The 15,125-nt window shown below is 47.1% G+C and overlaps 1 protein-coding gene across 5 annotated transcripts in view; it reads left to right on the forward strand.

Annotated features, from left to right (window-relative positions):
• The window catches only part of LOC143297871 (tubby-related protein 3-like), a 144,285-nt gene that overhangs the window by 79,863 nt on the left and 49,297 nt on the right, over positions 1-15,125 (forward strand). For all 5 annotated transcript variants that reach the window (XM_076610399.1, XM_076610398.1, XM_076610402.1 and 2 more), the window contains one exon: positions 5,624-5,662. In XM_076610399.1, the coding sequence (XP_076466514.1) occupies positions 5,624-5,662 (39 nt within the window). The remainder of the gene's footprint in view (positions 1-5,623; positions 5,663-15,125) is intronic.

Consider the following 15,125-nt stretch of genomic DNA (forward strand, 5'->3'; position numbering starts at 1 on the left):
AAAAAGAAAAAAAAAGAAGAACCGACTACAAAAGGGTTGTCACTGGCACAAAGTTCTGTTTGTGGGAAATTCTGTAGAAAAAAATATACTTCCAAAGAGAGAGAGAGAGAGAAAAAAAAAGTGTGGTGCTGGACTGTCGGACTTTGGTTATACTCTCTCTCTCCCTTTCCCTGGATACCAGTCTGAAATTCACACACACACAAATCTATTGTGGGAATATTTCAAGTCGTATACTACACTACACTACACTACGCTACACTACACTACATCGGCTGAACTGCACTGCACTGCACTCCACAACACAAGACTGCACTAGACTACACTCCACTCCACTCTATAAGTACAACACTATACTACACTACACTACACTACACTACACTACACTACACTACACTGGCTGCACTGCCCTGCACACACTATATAGTTCAGAATAACACACACAATATAAAGTACAGTGCAATTCAGTACAATACAGCACAGCACAGCACAGCACAGCACAGCACAGCACAGCACAGAACGATACAATACAAATTGCAAGTTTTCGGCAGCTAGATTTTTTTTTTTATTTTATTTTTTTTTGAGGGGGTGGGGTGGGGTGGGGGCGGAGGTTGGCAATAGATGTCGATCAAGGTGCATGCTGTGTGTGTACTTGAAGTGGCTTGGTGCCAGAGATGAGAAATTCTCATCACAGAAGGAAGGATCAAAGGTTGTGTTGTATCTCATTGGGTCGAGTGTTTTAGTTGATCTTTGTGAAGTTTGCTGTAACGATTCAATATATCCAGAAAAGAAAAGAAAGAAGAAGAAGAAAAAAAGAACCGGAGCTAAGACTGATATTGGTTTACATTTCTCTTTCTCTATCTCTGTCTCTGTGTGTCTCTCTGTCTCTGTCTCTATGTGTCTCTCTGTCTCTATCTCTGTCTCTGTGTGTCTCTCTGTCTCTATCTCTGTCTCTATGTGTCTCTCTTTCTCTATCTCTGTCTCTGTGTGTCTCTCTGTCTCTATCTCTGTCTCTATGTGTCTCTCTGTCTCTATCTCTGTCTCTGTGTGTCTCTCTGTCTCTGCTTCTCTTTCTCCGTCTCCCCGTCTTTCTTTCTCTGTCCGTCTCTCTTTCTCTGTCTCTGTTCTGTCTGCCTCTCTCTCTCTCTCTCTGTCACTCTCTGTCTCAATCTCTCTCTGTCTTTCTCTTTGTCTCTCTATATCTCTCTCTGTCTCTGTCTCTCTGTCCGTCTCTCTTTCTCTGTCTCTGTTCTGTCTGCCTCTCTCTCTCTCTGTTTAAAAGAGCAGGGGTATGTATATCAAGACCGCTTCAGGGTCAGGGCCGGGTTTTTGTGTGGGGGTTTTTGGCTTCATCTTTTTTAATTTTTAATTTTTTTTTTTTTTTTTTTACATCACTCCAAGTATATATATATATAGTATACATCAAACTGAAGAACACACACACACACACACACACACACACACCTGATCTGAAGGAACTGACACAAGATTGATTTCAAGTGAGAAGTTTTGTCACTTGTTAACTGTTGATATGTGTGAAATAGAAATAATTCGTCATTCTCTATCGTTTTCGTTTTTTTTGTTTTTGTTTTTTGGTTTGGTTTTGTTTGTTTGTTGTTGGGTTTTGTTTTTTTTTTGGGGGGGTTCGGTTTTTTGTGTGTTTGTTTGTTGGTTTAAACATTTTTTAATATCAAGAAACAAGGTGCAATACAGCGTTCAATTAAGAAGACTTGAGCAACAACAAGCATGAGCTTATATCGTGCTCGTTCATATGTAACAAGCAATACACTAACGCAATGGCGAAAATACACACATTATTTGACAATGAAAAGAAGGTGGAAGTGCAAGAAAAACTAAACTAAACAAGAAAAACAACAACAACAAAAAACAAAAAAAACACAACCAAACTACTATTACCGCAACTACCACTGACAACAACAATGAAAATATTCATGATAATACTAATACTAACATAGTTTGTTTGTTGTTGTTGTTTTGTTGTTATCTCTGTTATTGTCGTTTTTTGACTCACTTTTGTAAACAAAGTGAGTCTATGTTTTAACCCGGTGTTCGGTTGTCTGTGTGTGTGTGTGTGTGTGTGGTAAACTTTAACATTGACATTTTCTCTGCAAATACTTTGTCAGTTGACACCAAATTAGGCATAAAAATAGGAAAAATTCAGTTCTTTCCAGTCAATTTGTTTAAAACAATATTGCACCTCTGGGATGGACACAAAAAAATAAAAAAGAAGCCTAATTATATGCAAACTGCATTTACTGTTATATTTATATTTTTTGTATTCTCTAAACTTGGCACTTTGACCTCTTATTCTGACTCAACAACAAGAGGAGTCATTATTATCATTTTTTTGTTCAAACAGGAACTTCTTTTGCTAAGCATGGAAGTTTTATTTATTTTGCAAAGGTTTTGGTGCAGAGGTAAAAAGGGGAAATTACTCTGTAATTAATGCTAGGGGATTTAATTTGCCACAAGTGAGTCTTGAAGGCCTTGCCTCTCTTGTTCATATTGTTATCATTATTGATGTTGTTAAAGAAGCGAGCACAGCGGCCTGGCTAAACAGCAGTGGTGACTGACTGTGCGGCCGTGTTCCCCGTGATTACCGTCACAAGCACAGTGACCACAGACCAAGCCACAAAGCCCGCCCAGCGCTGAGCTGATGACAGGTCTCACACTAATTAGCCACTGTCAGCATGGTGTCCGACAAGTCCTCAACACACTGTGCTTCTTCTGGCATGGCAAACAGAAGCTGATCAGTTGAATCCCACGGAGTTGCCTGTCAACATCTGCTCGCACACACAGACACACACACACACACACACACACACACACACACACACACACACACACACATAGTTACATGCACACACGTGCACACACACACACACACACACACACACACACACACACACACACACACACTTGCTTGAATACACACAAACCACATAATGCCACATTTCCTTTTTCTTTCCATGGCTCACCACATCACATCACACCACACCACACCACATGATACCACACCATACCACACACCACACCACATCATGATACCACACCATACCACACACCGCACCATACCACATCATGCAACCACACCATACCACACACCACCACACCATACCACACACCACTGTTCCACACCACACCACACCATACCACATCATGCAACCACACTGTACCACACACCACACCATGCAACCACACTATACCACACACCACACCATACCACACAACACCACACCATACCACACGACACTGTTCCACACAACACCACTCCATACCACATCATGCAACCACACTGTACCACACACCACACCATACCACACACCACACCATACCACACAACACTGTTCCACATAACACCACTCCATACCACATCATGCAACCACACTATACCACACACCACACCACATCATGCAACCACACCATACCACACAACACCACACCACACCATACATCACTGTTCCACACAACACCACACCACACCATACAACACTGTTCCACACAACACCACACCATGCTACACTACACCTCACCATACCACACCACATCACACCACACCACACCATACCACACTGCACTGCACAACTCCGCCACACGTCTCCTACATCAATGCACACACAAAAAAAGTTCAAAGGCTTTGCTTCAATCTGCTTCAGAGTAAACAAAACAAAACGAAACCAAATTTTATTTTACCAGGGTAATGAGATAAGCAAAACATATGCTTTTTTCCACCCAGCCCTGGGGTATAAAAGAAAGAGAGAGAGAAAAAAAAAGAGGGATGTGGGGGGTAGGGTTTCATCAAAGAACACAAGAACACAGAACCATTAACAAGAAAGATGTCCACGACAAATTTCACTTGATAGTAAATTTCTGCCAGAGAGGTTGGTTGGTTGAGGTCAGTCAGCTAGCTGGGTAAGGGTTGACAGGCAAGCTTCAGGGGGCACACAGCACGGAGTGTATGGAAGTGGTGACACACTGACAGTTACTGTGGTTCTCACCTCAACTCCCTTCAGATCTGTCTGACCCCCCCCCCCCCCCCCCCCACACACACACCCCTTCCTTCTGATCACATGTGCTGGGGGAGGGGGGGGGAGGCTCTTGCCATTGTAGCTGTGTGTCAGTGACAGAAAGCCCCAGAAGCAAGGTCAACAAAGCTGTCAGATATTTTCTCTGGCCTTTGTTACATGTTTTATGGTGGTGGTCTTTCTGTTTGGGGTTTTTTCTGTTGTTGTTGTTGTTTCCAATCAGGTACAGTGCCAATTTAGTGCTGGGTCCCCACTGGCCAGTCAGTCCATAAAACTGTTGGATAGTTTCTGTCATCGTCATTGTCAGAGAATCTGGAGTGGTGGTGGTGTCAGTGTTGTGGTGGTGGTTCTTGTACACTGTCAGTTTGAAGTGGTGGGCTTTTTGCAGTGGATGTAAGTCTTGGTGGTATGAGAAGGTCTGTTTATAAAATCATATTTAAAAAAAAAAGAAAGAGAAATTATCCCTTTTTGAGAAGAATTGGGAAGAGGGCAGACAGAGACAGGGAGAAGGGGTAAGGGCGGTAATGCCACTAAACTCAGAAGGGAATATTTTTAAGCAGTGCATTTGATTGCTTGCTTGCACCTGGTCCTGAAAAAACTGGGTGGCTCTTGTGCCGATTTGACTGATGGTATCAGGTATGGGTGTGGTTGTTTGATCAGTTCTGTTAATCCTTAATCTGAGCGAGTATAGAAAAGGGCCCTGTTGGAAGTTCAGGGGTCTCTGTGTGTGTGTGTGTGTGTGTGTATCTGTGTGGCTGTTTGGGTTGACTGAAAGTTTGTGTTGATACTGTTGTTTCAAAGGAGATGTCCACATGTCTTCTCACTTGATGTCCATGTATCTGGCGTACTGGGTCCTGTATAAATTCTCTTTTTTTTTCCTGCAGACGTTCAGGTGTAATACGGGATGCATGTCTTCTGCACTTTAATTGATGATTTTTTAATACATGGTTGTCAGGACAATTGTTCAGCTTCAAGCATTCAGTATTTTAAAATAGACTTCTCCCTCCTAAGCTGTCTTTGTGCATGCTTTGTGTGTGTATTTGGATGTGTGCATGCTTTGTGTGTGTATTTGGATGTGTGCATGCTTTGTGTGTGTATTTGGATGTGTGCATGCTTTGTGTGTGTATTTGGATGTGTGCATGCTTTGTGTGTGTATTTGGATGTGTGCATGCTTTGTGTGTGTATTTGGATGTGTGCATGCTTTGTGTGGGTATTTGGATGTGTGCATGCTTTGTGTGTGTATTTGAATGTGTGCATGCTTTGTGTGAGGATGGAGGTGGGGTGAGGAGGTGAAAGGTGTATGTGTGTGTGAAGACTGATGTTACGCTTGATAAAAATAGTACCTTGCTCATGCCACATGTACTGTTAAATGCGCTTAGTGTTTGTAGGTTTGGGTGCATGTGTGTGTGTGGTGTGTGTGTGTGGAGGGGATGGGTAGGGTGGGGGGGGGGGGGGTGTGGATGTGTGTTTGTGGTGTGAGACACAGAGAGAGAAAGGGTAGGGCAATCATTAAGAAAAGTGCTTGAGGTATAACTGGATCCAACAAGGCGGTAACAATGTCTTCTTCTTTTTGGTTTCAGGTCCTCTGAATCGTTCACCATGAACGGTCCACCGGGCAGGTCAGAGAGATGTGATGTGTGTGTGGGACAGTGAGAGAACGTTGACTGTGTGTCCTGTGGAAAGATGTGATGTGTGTGTGGGACAGTGAAAGAACGTTGACTGTGTGTCCTGTGGAAAGATGTGATGTGTGGAGGGGACAGTGAGAGAACGTTGACTGTGTGTCCTGTGGAAAGATGTGATGTGTGGAGGGGACAGTGAGAGAACGTTGACTGTGTGTCCTGTGGAAAGATGTGATGTGTGTGTGGGACAGTGAGAGAACGTTGACTGTGTGTCCTGTGGAAAGATGTGATGTGTGGAGGGACAGTGAGAGAACGTTGACTGTGTGTCCTGTGGAAAGATGTGATGTGTGTGTGGGACAGTGACAGAACGTTGACTGTGTGTCCTGTGGAAAGATGTGATGTGTGTGTGGGACAGTGAGAGAACGTTGACTGTGTGTCCTGTGGAAAGATGTGATGTGTGTGTGGGACAGTGACAGAACGTTGACTGTGTGTCCTGTGGAAAGATGTGATGTGTGGAGGGGACAGTGAGAGAACGTTGACTGTGTGTCCTGTGGAAAGATGTGATGTGTGGAGGGGACAGTGAGAGAACGTTGACTGTGTGTCCTGTGGAAAGATGTGATGTGTGTGTGGGACAGTGACAGAACGTTGACTGTGTGTCCTGTGGAAAGATGTGATGTGTGGAGGGGACAGTGAGAGAACGTTGACTGTGTGTCCTGTGGAAAGATGTGATGTGTGTGTGGGACAGTGACAGAACGTTGACTGTGTGTCCTGTGGAAAGATGTGATGTGTGAGGGGACAGTGAGAGAACGTTGACTGTGTGTCCTGTGGAAAGATGTGATGTGTGGAGGGGACAGTGAGAGAACGTTGACTGTGTGTCCTGTGGAAAGATGTGATGTGTGTGTGGGACAGTGAGAGAACGTTGACTGTGTGTCCTGTGGAAAGATGTGATGTGTGGAGGGGACAGTGAGAGAACGTTGACTGTGTGTCCTGTGGAAAGATGTGATGTGTGTGTGGGACAGTGAGAGAACGTTGACTGTGTGTCCTGTGGAAAGATGTGATGTGTGTGTGGGACAGTGAGAGAACGTTGACTGTGTGTCCTGTGGAAAGATGTGATGTGTGTGTGGGACAGTGAGAGAACGTTGACTGTGTGTCCTGTGGAAAGATGTGATGTGTGTGGGACAGTGAGAGAACGTTGACTGTGTGTCCTGTGGAAAGATGTGATGTGTGTGTGGGACAGTGAGAGAACGTTGACTGTGTGTCCTGTGGAAAGATGTGATGTGTGTGTGGGACAGTGAGAGAACGTTGACTGTGTGTCCTGTGGAAAGATGTGATGTGTGTGGGACAGTGAGAGAACGTTGACTGTGTGTCCTGTGGAAAGATGTGATGTGTGTGGGGACAGTGAGAGAACGTTGACTGTGTGTCCTGTGGAAAGATGTGATGTGTGGAGGGGACAGTGAGAGAACGTTGACTGTGTGTCCTGTGGAAAGATGTGATGTGTGGAGGGGACAGTGAGAGAACGTTGACTGTGTGTCCTGTGGAAAGATGTGATGTGTGGAGGGGACAGTGAGAGAACGTTGACTGTGTGTCCTGTGGAAAGATGTGATGTGTGTGTGGGACAGTGAGAGAACGTTGACTGTGTGTCCTGTGGAAAGATGTGATGTGTGTGTGGGGACAGTGAGAGAACGTTGACTGTGTGTCCTGTGGAAAGATGTGATGTGTGTGTGGGACAGTGAGAGAACGTTGACTGTGTGTCCTGTGGAAAGATGTGATGTGTGGAGGGGACAGTGAGAGAACGTTGACTGTGTGTCCTGTGGAAAGATGTGATGTGTGGAGGGGACAGTGAGAGAACGTTGACTGTGTGTCCTGTGGAAAGATGTGATGTGTGTGTGGGACAGTGAGAGAACGTTGACTGTGTGTCCTGTGGAAAGATGTGATGTGTGTGTGGGACAGTGAGAGAACGTTGACTGTGTGTCCTGTGGAAAGATGTGATGTGTGTGTGGGACAGTGAGAGAACGTTGACTGTGTGTCCTGTGGAAAGATGTGATGTGTGGAGGGGACAGTGAGAGAACGTTGACTGTGTGTCCTGTGGAAAGATGTGATGTGTGGAGGGGACAGTGAGAGAACGTTGACTGTGTGTCCTGTGGAAAGATGTGATGTGTGTGTGGGACAGTGAGAGAACGTTGACTGTGTGTCCTGTGGAAAGATGTGATGTGTGTGTGGGACAGTGAGAGAACGTTGACTGTGTGTCCTGTGGAAAGATGTGATGTGTGTGAGGGGACAGTGAGAGAACGTTGACTGTGTGTCCTGTGGAAAGATGTGATGTGTGTGTGGGACAGTGAGAGAACGTTGACTGTGTGTCCTGTGGAAAGATGTGATGTGTGTGTGGGACAGTGAGAGAACGTTGACTGTGTGTCCTGTGGAAAGATGTGATGTGTGTGTGGGACAGTGAGAGAACGTTGACTGTGTGTCCTGTGGAAAGATGTGATGTGTGTAGGGGACAGTGAGAGAACGTTGACTGTGTGTCCTGTGGAAAGATGTGATGTGTGGAGGGGACAGTGAGAGAACGTTGACTGTGTGTCCTGTGGAAAGATGTGATGTGTGGTGGGGACAGTGAGAGAACGTTGACTGTGTGTCCTGTGGAAAGATGTGATGTGTGTGTGGGACAGTGAGAGAACGTTGACTGTGTGTCCTGTGGAAAGATGTGATGTGTGTGTGGGACAGTGAGAGAACGTTGACTGTGTGTCCTGTGGAAAGATGTGATGTGTGGAGGGGACAGTGAGAGAACGTTGACTGTGTGTCCTGTGGAAAGATGTGATGTGTGTGTGGGACAGTGAGAGAACGTTGACTGTGTGTCCTGTGGAAAGATGTGATGTGTGTGTGGGACAGTGAGAGAACGTTGACTGTGTGTCCTGTGGAAAGATGTGATGTGTGTGTGGGACAGTGAGAGAACGTTGACTGTGTGTCCTGTGGAAAGATGTGATGTGTGTGTGGGACAGTGAGAGAACGTTGACTGTGTGTCCTGTGGAAAGATGTGATGTGTGTGTGGGACAGTGAGAGAACGTTGACTGTGTGTCCTGTGGAAAGATGTGATGTGTGTGTGGGACAGTGAGAGAACGTTGACTGTGTGTCCTGTGGAAAGATGTGATGTGTGTGTGGGACAGTGAGAGAACGTTGACTGTGTGTCCTGTGGAAAGATGTGATGTGTGTGTGGGACAGTGAGAGAACGTTGACTGTGTGTCCTGTGGAAAGATGTGATGTGTGTAGGGGACAGTGAGAGAACGTTGACTGTGTGTCCTGTGGAAAGATGTGATGTGTGTGTGGGGACAGTGAGAGAACGTTGACTGTGTGTCCTGTGGAAAGATGTGATGTGTGTGTGGGACAGTGAGAGAACGTTGACTGTGTGTCCTGTGGAAAGATGTGATGTGTGGAGGGGACAGTGAGAGAACGTTGACTGTGTGTCCTGTGGAAAGATGTGATGTGTGTGTGGGACAGTGAGAGAACGTTGACTGTGTGTCCTGTGGAAAGATGTGATGTGTGTGTGGGACAGTGAGAGAACGTTGACTGTGTGTCCTGTGGAAAGATGTGATGTGTGTGTGGGGACAGTGAGAGAACGTTGACTGTGTGTCCTGTGGAAAGATGTGATGTGTGTGGGGACAGTGAGAGAACGTTGACTGTGTGTCCTGTGGAAAGATGTGATGTGTGTGTGGGACAGTGAGAGAACGTTGACTGTGTGTCCTGTGGAAAGATGTGATGTGTGTGGGGACAGTGAGAGAACGTTGACTGTGTGTCCTGTGGAAAGATGTGATGTGTGTGTGGGGACAGTGAGAGAACGTTGACTGTGTGTCCTGTGGAAAGATGTGATGTGTGTGTGGGACAGTGAGAGAACGTTGACTGTGTGTCCTGTGGAAAGATGTGATGTGTGTGGGGACAGTGAGAGAACGTTGACTGTGTGTCCTGTGGAAAGATGTGATGTGTGTGTGGGACAGTGAGAGAACGTTGACTGTGTGTCCTGTGGAAAGATGTGATGTGTGTGTGGGACAGTGAGAGAACGTTGACTGTGTGTCCTGTGGAAAGATGTGATGTGTGTGTGGGACAGTGAGAGAACGTTGACTGTGTGTCCTGTGGAAAGATGTGATGTGTGTGTGGGACAGTGAGAGAACGTTGACTGTGTGTCCTGTGGAAAGATGTGATGTGTGTGTGGGACAGTGAGAGAACGTTGACTGTGTGTCCTGTGGAAAGATGTGATGTGTGTGTGGGACAGTGAGAGAACGTTGACTGTGTGTCCTGTGGAAAGATGTGATGTGTGTGTGGGACAGTGAGAGAACGTTGACTGTGTGTCCTGTGGAAAGATGTGATGTGTGGAGGGACAGTGAGAGAACGTTGACTGTGTGTCCTGTGGAAAGATGTGATGTGTGGAGGGGACAGTGAGAGAACGTTGACTGTGTGTCCTGTGGAAAGATGTGATGTGTGTGTGGGACAGTGAGAGAACGTTGACTGTGTGTCCTGTGGAAAGATGTGATGTGTGTGTGGGACAGTGAGAGAACGTTGACTGTGTGTCCTGTGGAAAGATGTGATGTGTGTGTGGGACAGTGAGAGAACGTTGACTGTGTGTCCTGTGGAAAGATGTGATGTGTGTGTGGGACAGTGAGAGAACGTTGACTGTGTGTCCTGTGGAAAGATGTGATGTGTGTGTGGGACAGTGAGAGAACGTTGACTGTGTGTCCTGTGGAAAGATGTGATGTGTGTGTGGGACAGTGAGAGAACGTTGACTGTGTGTCCTGTGGAAAGATGTGATGTGTGGAGGGGACAGTGAGAGAACGTTGACTGTGTGTCCTGTGGAAAGATGTGATGTGTGTGTGGGACAGTGAGAGAACGTTGACTGTGTGTCCTGTGGAAAGATGTGATGTGTGTGTGGGACAGTGAGAGAACGTTGACTGTGTGTCCTGTGGAAAGATGTGATGTGTGTGTGGGACAGTGAGAGAACGTTGACTGTGTGTCCTGTGGAAAGATGTGATGTGTGAGGGGACAGTGAGAGAACGTTGACTGTGTGTCCTGTGGAAAGATGTGATGTGTGGAGGGGACAGTGAGAGAACGTTGACTGTGTGTCCTGTGGAAAGATGTGATGTGTGTGTGGGACAGTGAGAGAACGTTGACTGTGTGTCCTGTGGAAAGATGTGATGTGTGGTGGGGACAGTGAGAGAACGTTGACTGTGTGTCCTGTGGAAAGATGTGATGTGTGTGTGGGGACAGTGAGAGAACGTTGACTGTGTGTCCTGTGGAAAGATGTGATGTGTGGAGGGGACAGTGAGAGAACGTTGACTGTGTGTCCTGTGGAAAGATGTGATGTGTGTGTGGGACAGTGAGAGAACGTTGACTGTGTGTCCTGTGGAAAGATGTGATGTGTGTGTGGGACAGTGAGAGAACGTTGACTGTGTGTCCTGTGGAAAGATGTGATGTGTGTGTGGGACAGTGAGAGAACGTTGACTGTGTGTCCTGTGGAAAGATGTGATGTGTGGAGGGGACAGTGAGAGAACGTTGACTGTGTGTCCTGTGGAAAGATGTGATGTGTGTAGGGGACAGTGAGAGAACGTTGACTGTGTGTCCTGTGGAAAGATGTGATGTGTGGAGGGGACAGTGAGAGAACGTTGACTGTGTGTCCTGTGGAAAGATGTGATGTGTGTGTGGGACAGTGAGAGAACGTTGACTGTGTGTCCTGTGGAAAGATGTGATGTGTGTGTGGGACAGTGAGAGAACGTTGACTGTGTGTCCTGTGGAAAGATGTGATGTGTGTGTGGGACAGTGAGAGAACGTTGACTGTGTGTCCTGTGGAAAGATGTGATGTGTGGAGGGGACAGTGAGAGAACGTTGACTGTGTGTCCTGTGGAAAGATGTGATGTGTGTGTGGGACAGTGAGAGAACGTTGACTGTGTGTCCTGTGGAAAGATGTGATGTGTGGAGGGGACAGTGAGAGAACGTTGACTGTGTGTCCTGTAGAAAGATGTGATGTGTGGAGGGGACAGTGAGAGAACGTTGACTGTGTGTCCTGTGGAAAGATGTGATGTGTGTGTGGGACAGTGAGAGAACGTTGACTGTGTGTCCTGTGGAAAGATGTGATGTGTGGAGGGGACAGTGAGAGAACGTTGACTGTGTGTCCTGTGGAAAGATGTGATGTGTGGAGGGGACAGTGAGAGAACGTTGACTGTGTGTCCTGTGGAAAGATGTGATGTGTGTGTGGGACAGTGAGAGAACGTTGACTGTGTGTCCTGTGGAAAGATGTGATGTGTGTAGGGGACAGTGAGAGAACGTTGACTGTGTGTCCTGTGGAAAGATGTGATGTGTGTGGGACAGTGAGAGAACGTTGACTGTGTGTCCTGTGGAAAGATGTGATGTGTGGAGGGGACAGTGAGAGAACGTTGACTGTGTGTCCTGTGGAAAGATGTGATGTGTGGAGGGGACAGTGAGAGAACGTTGACTGTGTGTCCTGTGGAAAGATGTGATGTGTGTGTGGGACAGTGAGAGAACGTTGACTGTGTGTCCTGTGGAAAGATGTGATGTGTGTGTGGGACAGTGAGAGAACGTTGACTGTGTGTCCTGTGGAAAGATGTGATGTGTGTGGGGACAGTGAGAGAACGTTGACTGTGTGTCCTGTGGAAAGATGTGATGTGTGGTGGGGACAGTGAGAGAACGTTGACTGTGTGTCCTGTGAAAGATGTGATGTGTGTGGGACAGTGAGAGAACGTTGACTGTGTGTCCTGTGGAAAGATGTGATGTGTGGAGGGGACAGTGAGAGAACGTTGACTGTGTGTCCTGTGGAAAGATGTGATGTGTGTGTGGGACAGTGAGAGAACGTTGACTGTGTGTCCTGTGGAAAGATGTGATGTGTGGAGGGGACAGTGAGAGAACGTTGACTGTGTGTCCTGTGGAAAGATGTGATGTGTGTGTGGGACAGTGAGAGAACGTTGACTGTGTGTCCTGTGGAAAGATGTGATGTGTGTGTGGGACAGTGAGAGAACGTTGACTGTGTGTCCTGTGGAAAGATGTGATGTGTGTGTGGGGACAGTGAGAGAACGTTGACTGTGTGTCCTGTGGAAAGATGTGATGTGTGGAGGGGACAGTGAGAGAACGTTGACTGTGTGTCCTGTGGAAAGATGTGATGTGTGTGTGGGACAGTGAGAGAACGTTGACTGTGTGTCCTGTGGAAAGATGTGATGTGTGGAGGGGACAGTGAGAGAACGTTGACTGTGTGTCCTGTGGAAAGATGTGATGTGTGAGGGGACAGTGAGAGAACGTTGACTGTGTGTCCTGTGGAAAGATGTGATGTGTGGAGGGGACAGTGAGAGAACGTTGACTGTGTGTCCTGTGGAAAGATGTGATGTGTGTGTGGGACAGTGAGAGAACGTTGACTGTGTGTCCTGTGGAAAGATGTGATGTGTGTGTGGGACAGTGAGAGAACGTTGACTGTGTGTCCTGTGGAAAGATGTGATGTGTGGAGGGGACAGTGAGAGAACGTTGACTGTGTGTCCTGTGGAAAGATGTGATGTGTGGAGGGGACAGTGAGAGAACGTTGACTGTGTGTCCTGTGGAAAGATGTGATGTGTGGAGGGACAGTGAGAGAACGTTGACTGTGTGTCCTGTGGAAAGATGTGATGTGTGTGTGGGACAGTGAGAGAACGTTGACTGTGTGTCCTGTGGAAAGATGTGATGTGTGTGTGGGACAGTGAGAGAACGTTGACTGTGTGTCCTGTGGAAAGATGTGATGTGTGTAGGGGACAGTGAGAGAACGTTGACTGTGTGTCCTGTGGAAAGATGTGATGTGTGTGTGGGACAGTGAGAGAACGTTGACTGTGTGTCCTGTGGAAAGATGTGATGTGTGGAGGGGACAGTGAGAGAACGTTGACTGTGTGTCCTGTGGAAAGATGTGATGTGTGGAGGGGACAGTGAGAGAACGTTGACTGTGTGTCCTGTGGAAAGATGTGATGTGTGTGTGGGACAGTGAGAGAACGTTGACTGTGTGTCCTGTGGAAAGATGTGATGTGTGGTGGGGACAGTGAGAGAACGTTGACTGTGTGTCCTGTGGAAAGATGTGATGTGTGTGGGGACAGTGAGAGAACGTTGACTGTGTGTCCTGTGGAAAGATGTGATGTGTGTGTGGGACAGTGAGAGAACGTTGACTGTGTGTCCTGTGGAAAGATGTGATGTGTGGAGGGGACAGTGAGAGAACGTTGACTGTGTGTCCTGTGGAAAGATGTGATGTGTGGAGGGGACAGTGAGAGAACGTTGACTGTGTGTCCTGTGGAAAGATGTGATGTGTGTGTGGGACAGTGAGAGAACGTTGACTGTGTGTCCTGTGGAAAGATGTGATGTGTGTGTGGGACAGTGAGAGAACGTTGACTGTGTGTCCTGTGGAAAGATGTGATGTGTGGAGGGGACAGTGAGAGAACGTTGACTGTGTGTCCTGTGGAAAGATGTGATGTGTGGAGGGGACAGTGAGAGAACGTTGACTGTGTGTCCTGTGGAAAGATGTGATGTGTGGAGGGACAGTGAGAGAACGTTGACTGTGTGTCCTGTGGAAAGATGTGATGTGTGTGTGGGACAGTGAGAGAACGTTGACTGTGTGTCCTGTGGAAAGATGTGATGTGTGGAGGGGACAGTGAGAGAACGTTGACTGTGTGTCCTGTGGAAAGATGTGATGTGTGGAGGGGACAGTGAGAGAACGTTGACTGTGTGTCCTGTGGAAAGATGTGATGTGTGTGAGGGGACAGTGAGAGAACGTTGACTGTGTGTCCTGTGGAAAGATGTGATGTGTGTGGGGGACAGTGAGAGAACGTTGACTGTGTGTCCTGTGGAAAGATGTGATGTGTGGAGGGGACAGTGAGAGAACGTTGACTGTGTGTCCTGTGGAAAGATGTGATGTGTGGAGGGGACAGTGAGAGAACGTTGACTGTGTGTCCTGTAGAAAGATGTGATGTGTGGAGGGGACAGTGAGAGAACGTTGACTGTGTGTCCTGTGGAAAGATGTGATGTGTGTGTGGGACAGTGAGAGAACGTTGACTGTGTGTCCTGTGGAAAGATGTGATGTGTGGAGGGACAGTGAGAGAACGTTGACTGTGTGTCCTGTGGAAAGATGTGATGTGTGTGCGGGACAGTGAGAGAACGTTGACTGTGTGTCCTGTGGAAAGATGTGATGTGTGTAGGGGACAGTGAGAGAACGTTGACTGTGTGTCCTGTGGAAAGATGTGATGTGTGTGCGGGACAGTGAGAGAACGTTGACTGTGTGTCCTGTGGAAAGATGTGATGTGTGTGTGGGACAGTGAGAGAACGTTGACTGTGTGTCCTGTGGAAAGATGTGATGTGTGGAGGGACAGTGAGAGAACGTTGACTGTGTGTCCTGTGGAAAGATGTGATGTGTGTGAGGGACAGTGAGAGAACGCTGACTGTGTGTCCTGTGGAAAGATGTGATGTG

Source organism: Babylonia areolata, chromosome 23 (assembly GCF_041734735.1).
Source record: "Babylonia areolata isolate BAREFJ2019XMU chromosome 23, ASM4173473v1, whole genome shotgun sequence".
Lineage (NCBI taxonomy): Eukaryota > Metazoa > Mollusca > Gastropoda > Neogastropoda > Buccinidae > Babylonia > Babylonia areolata.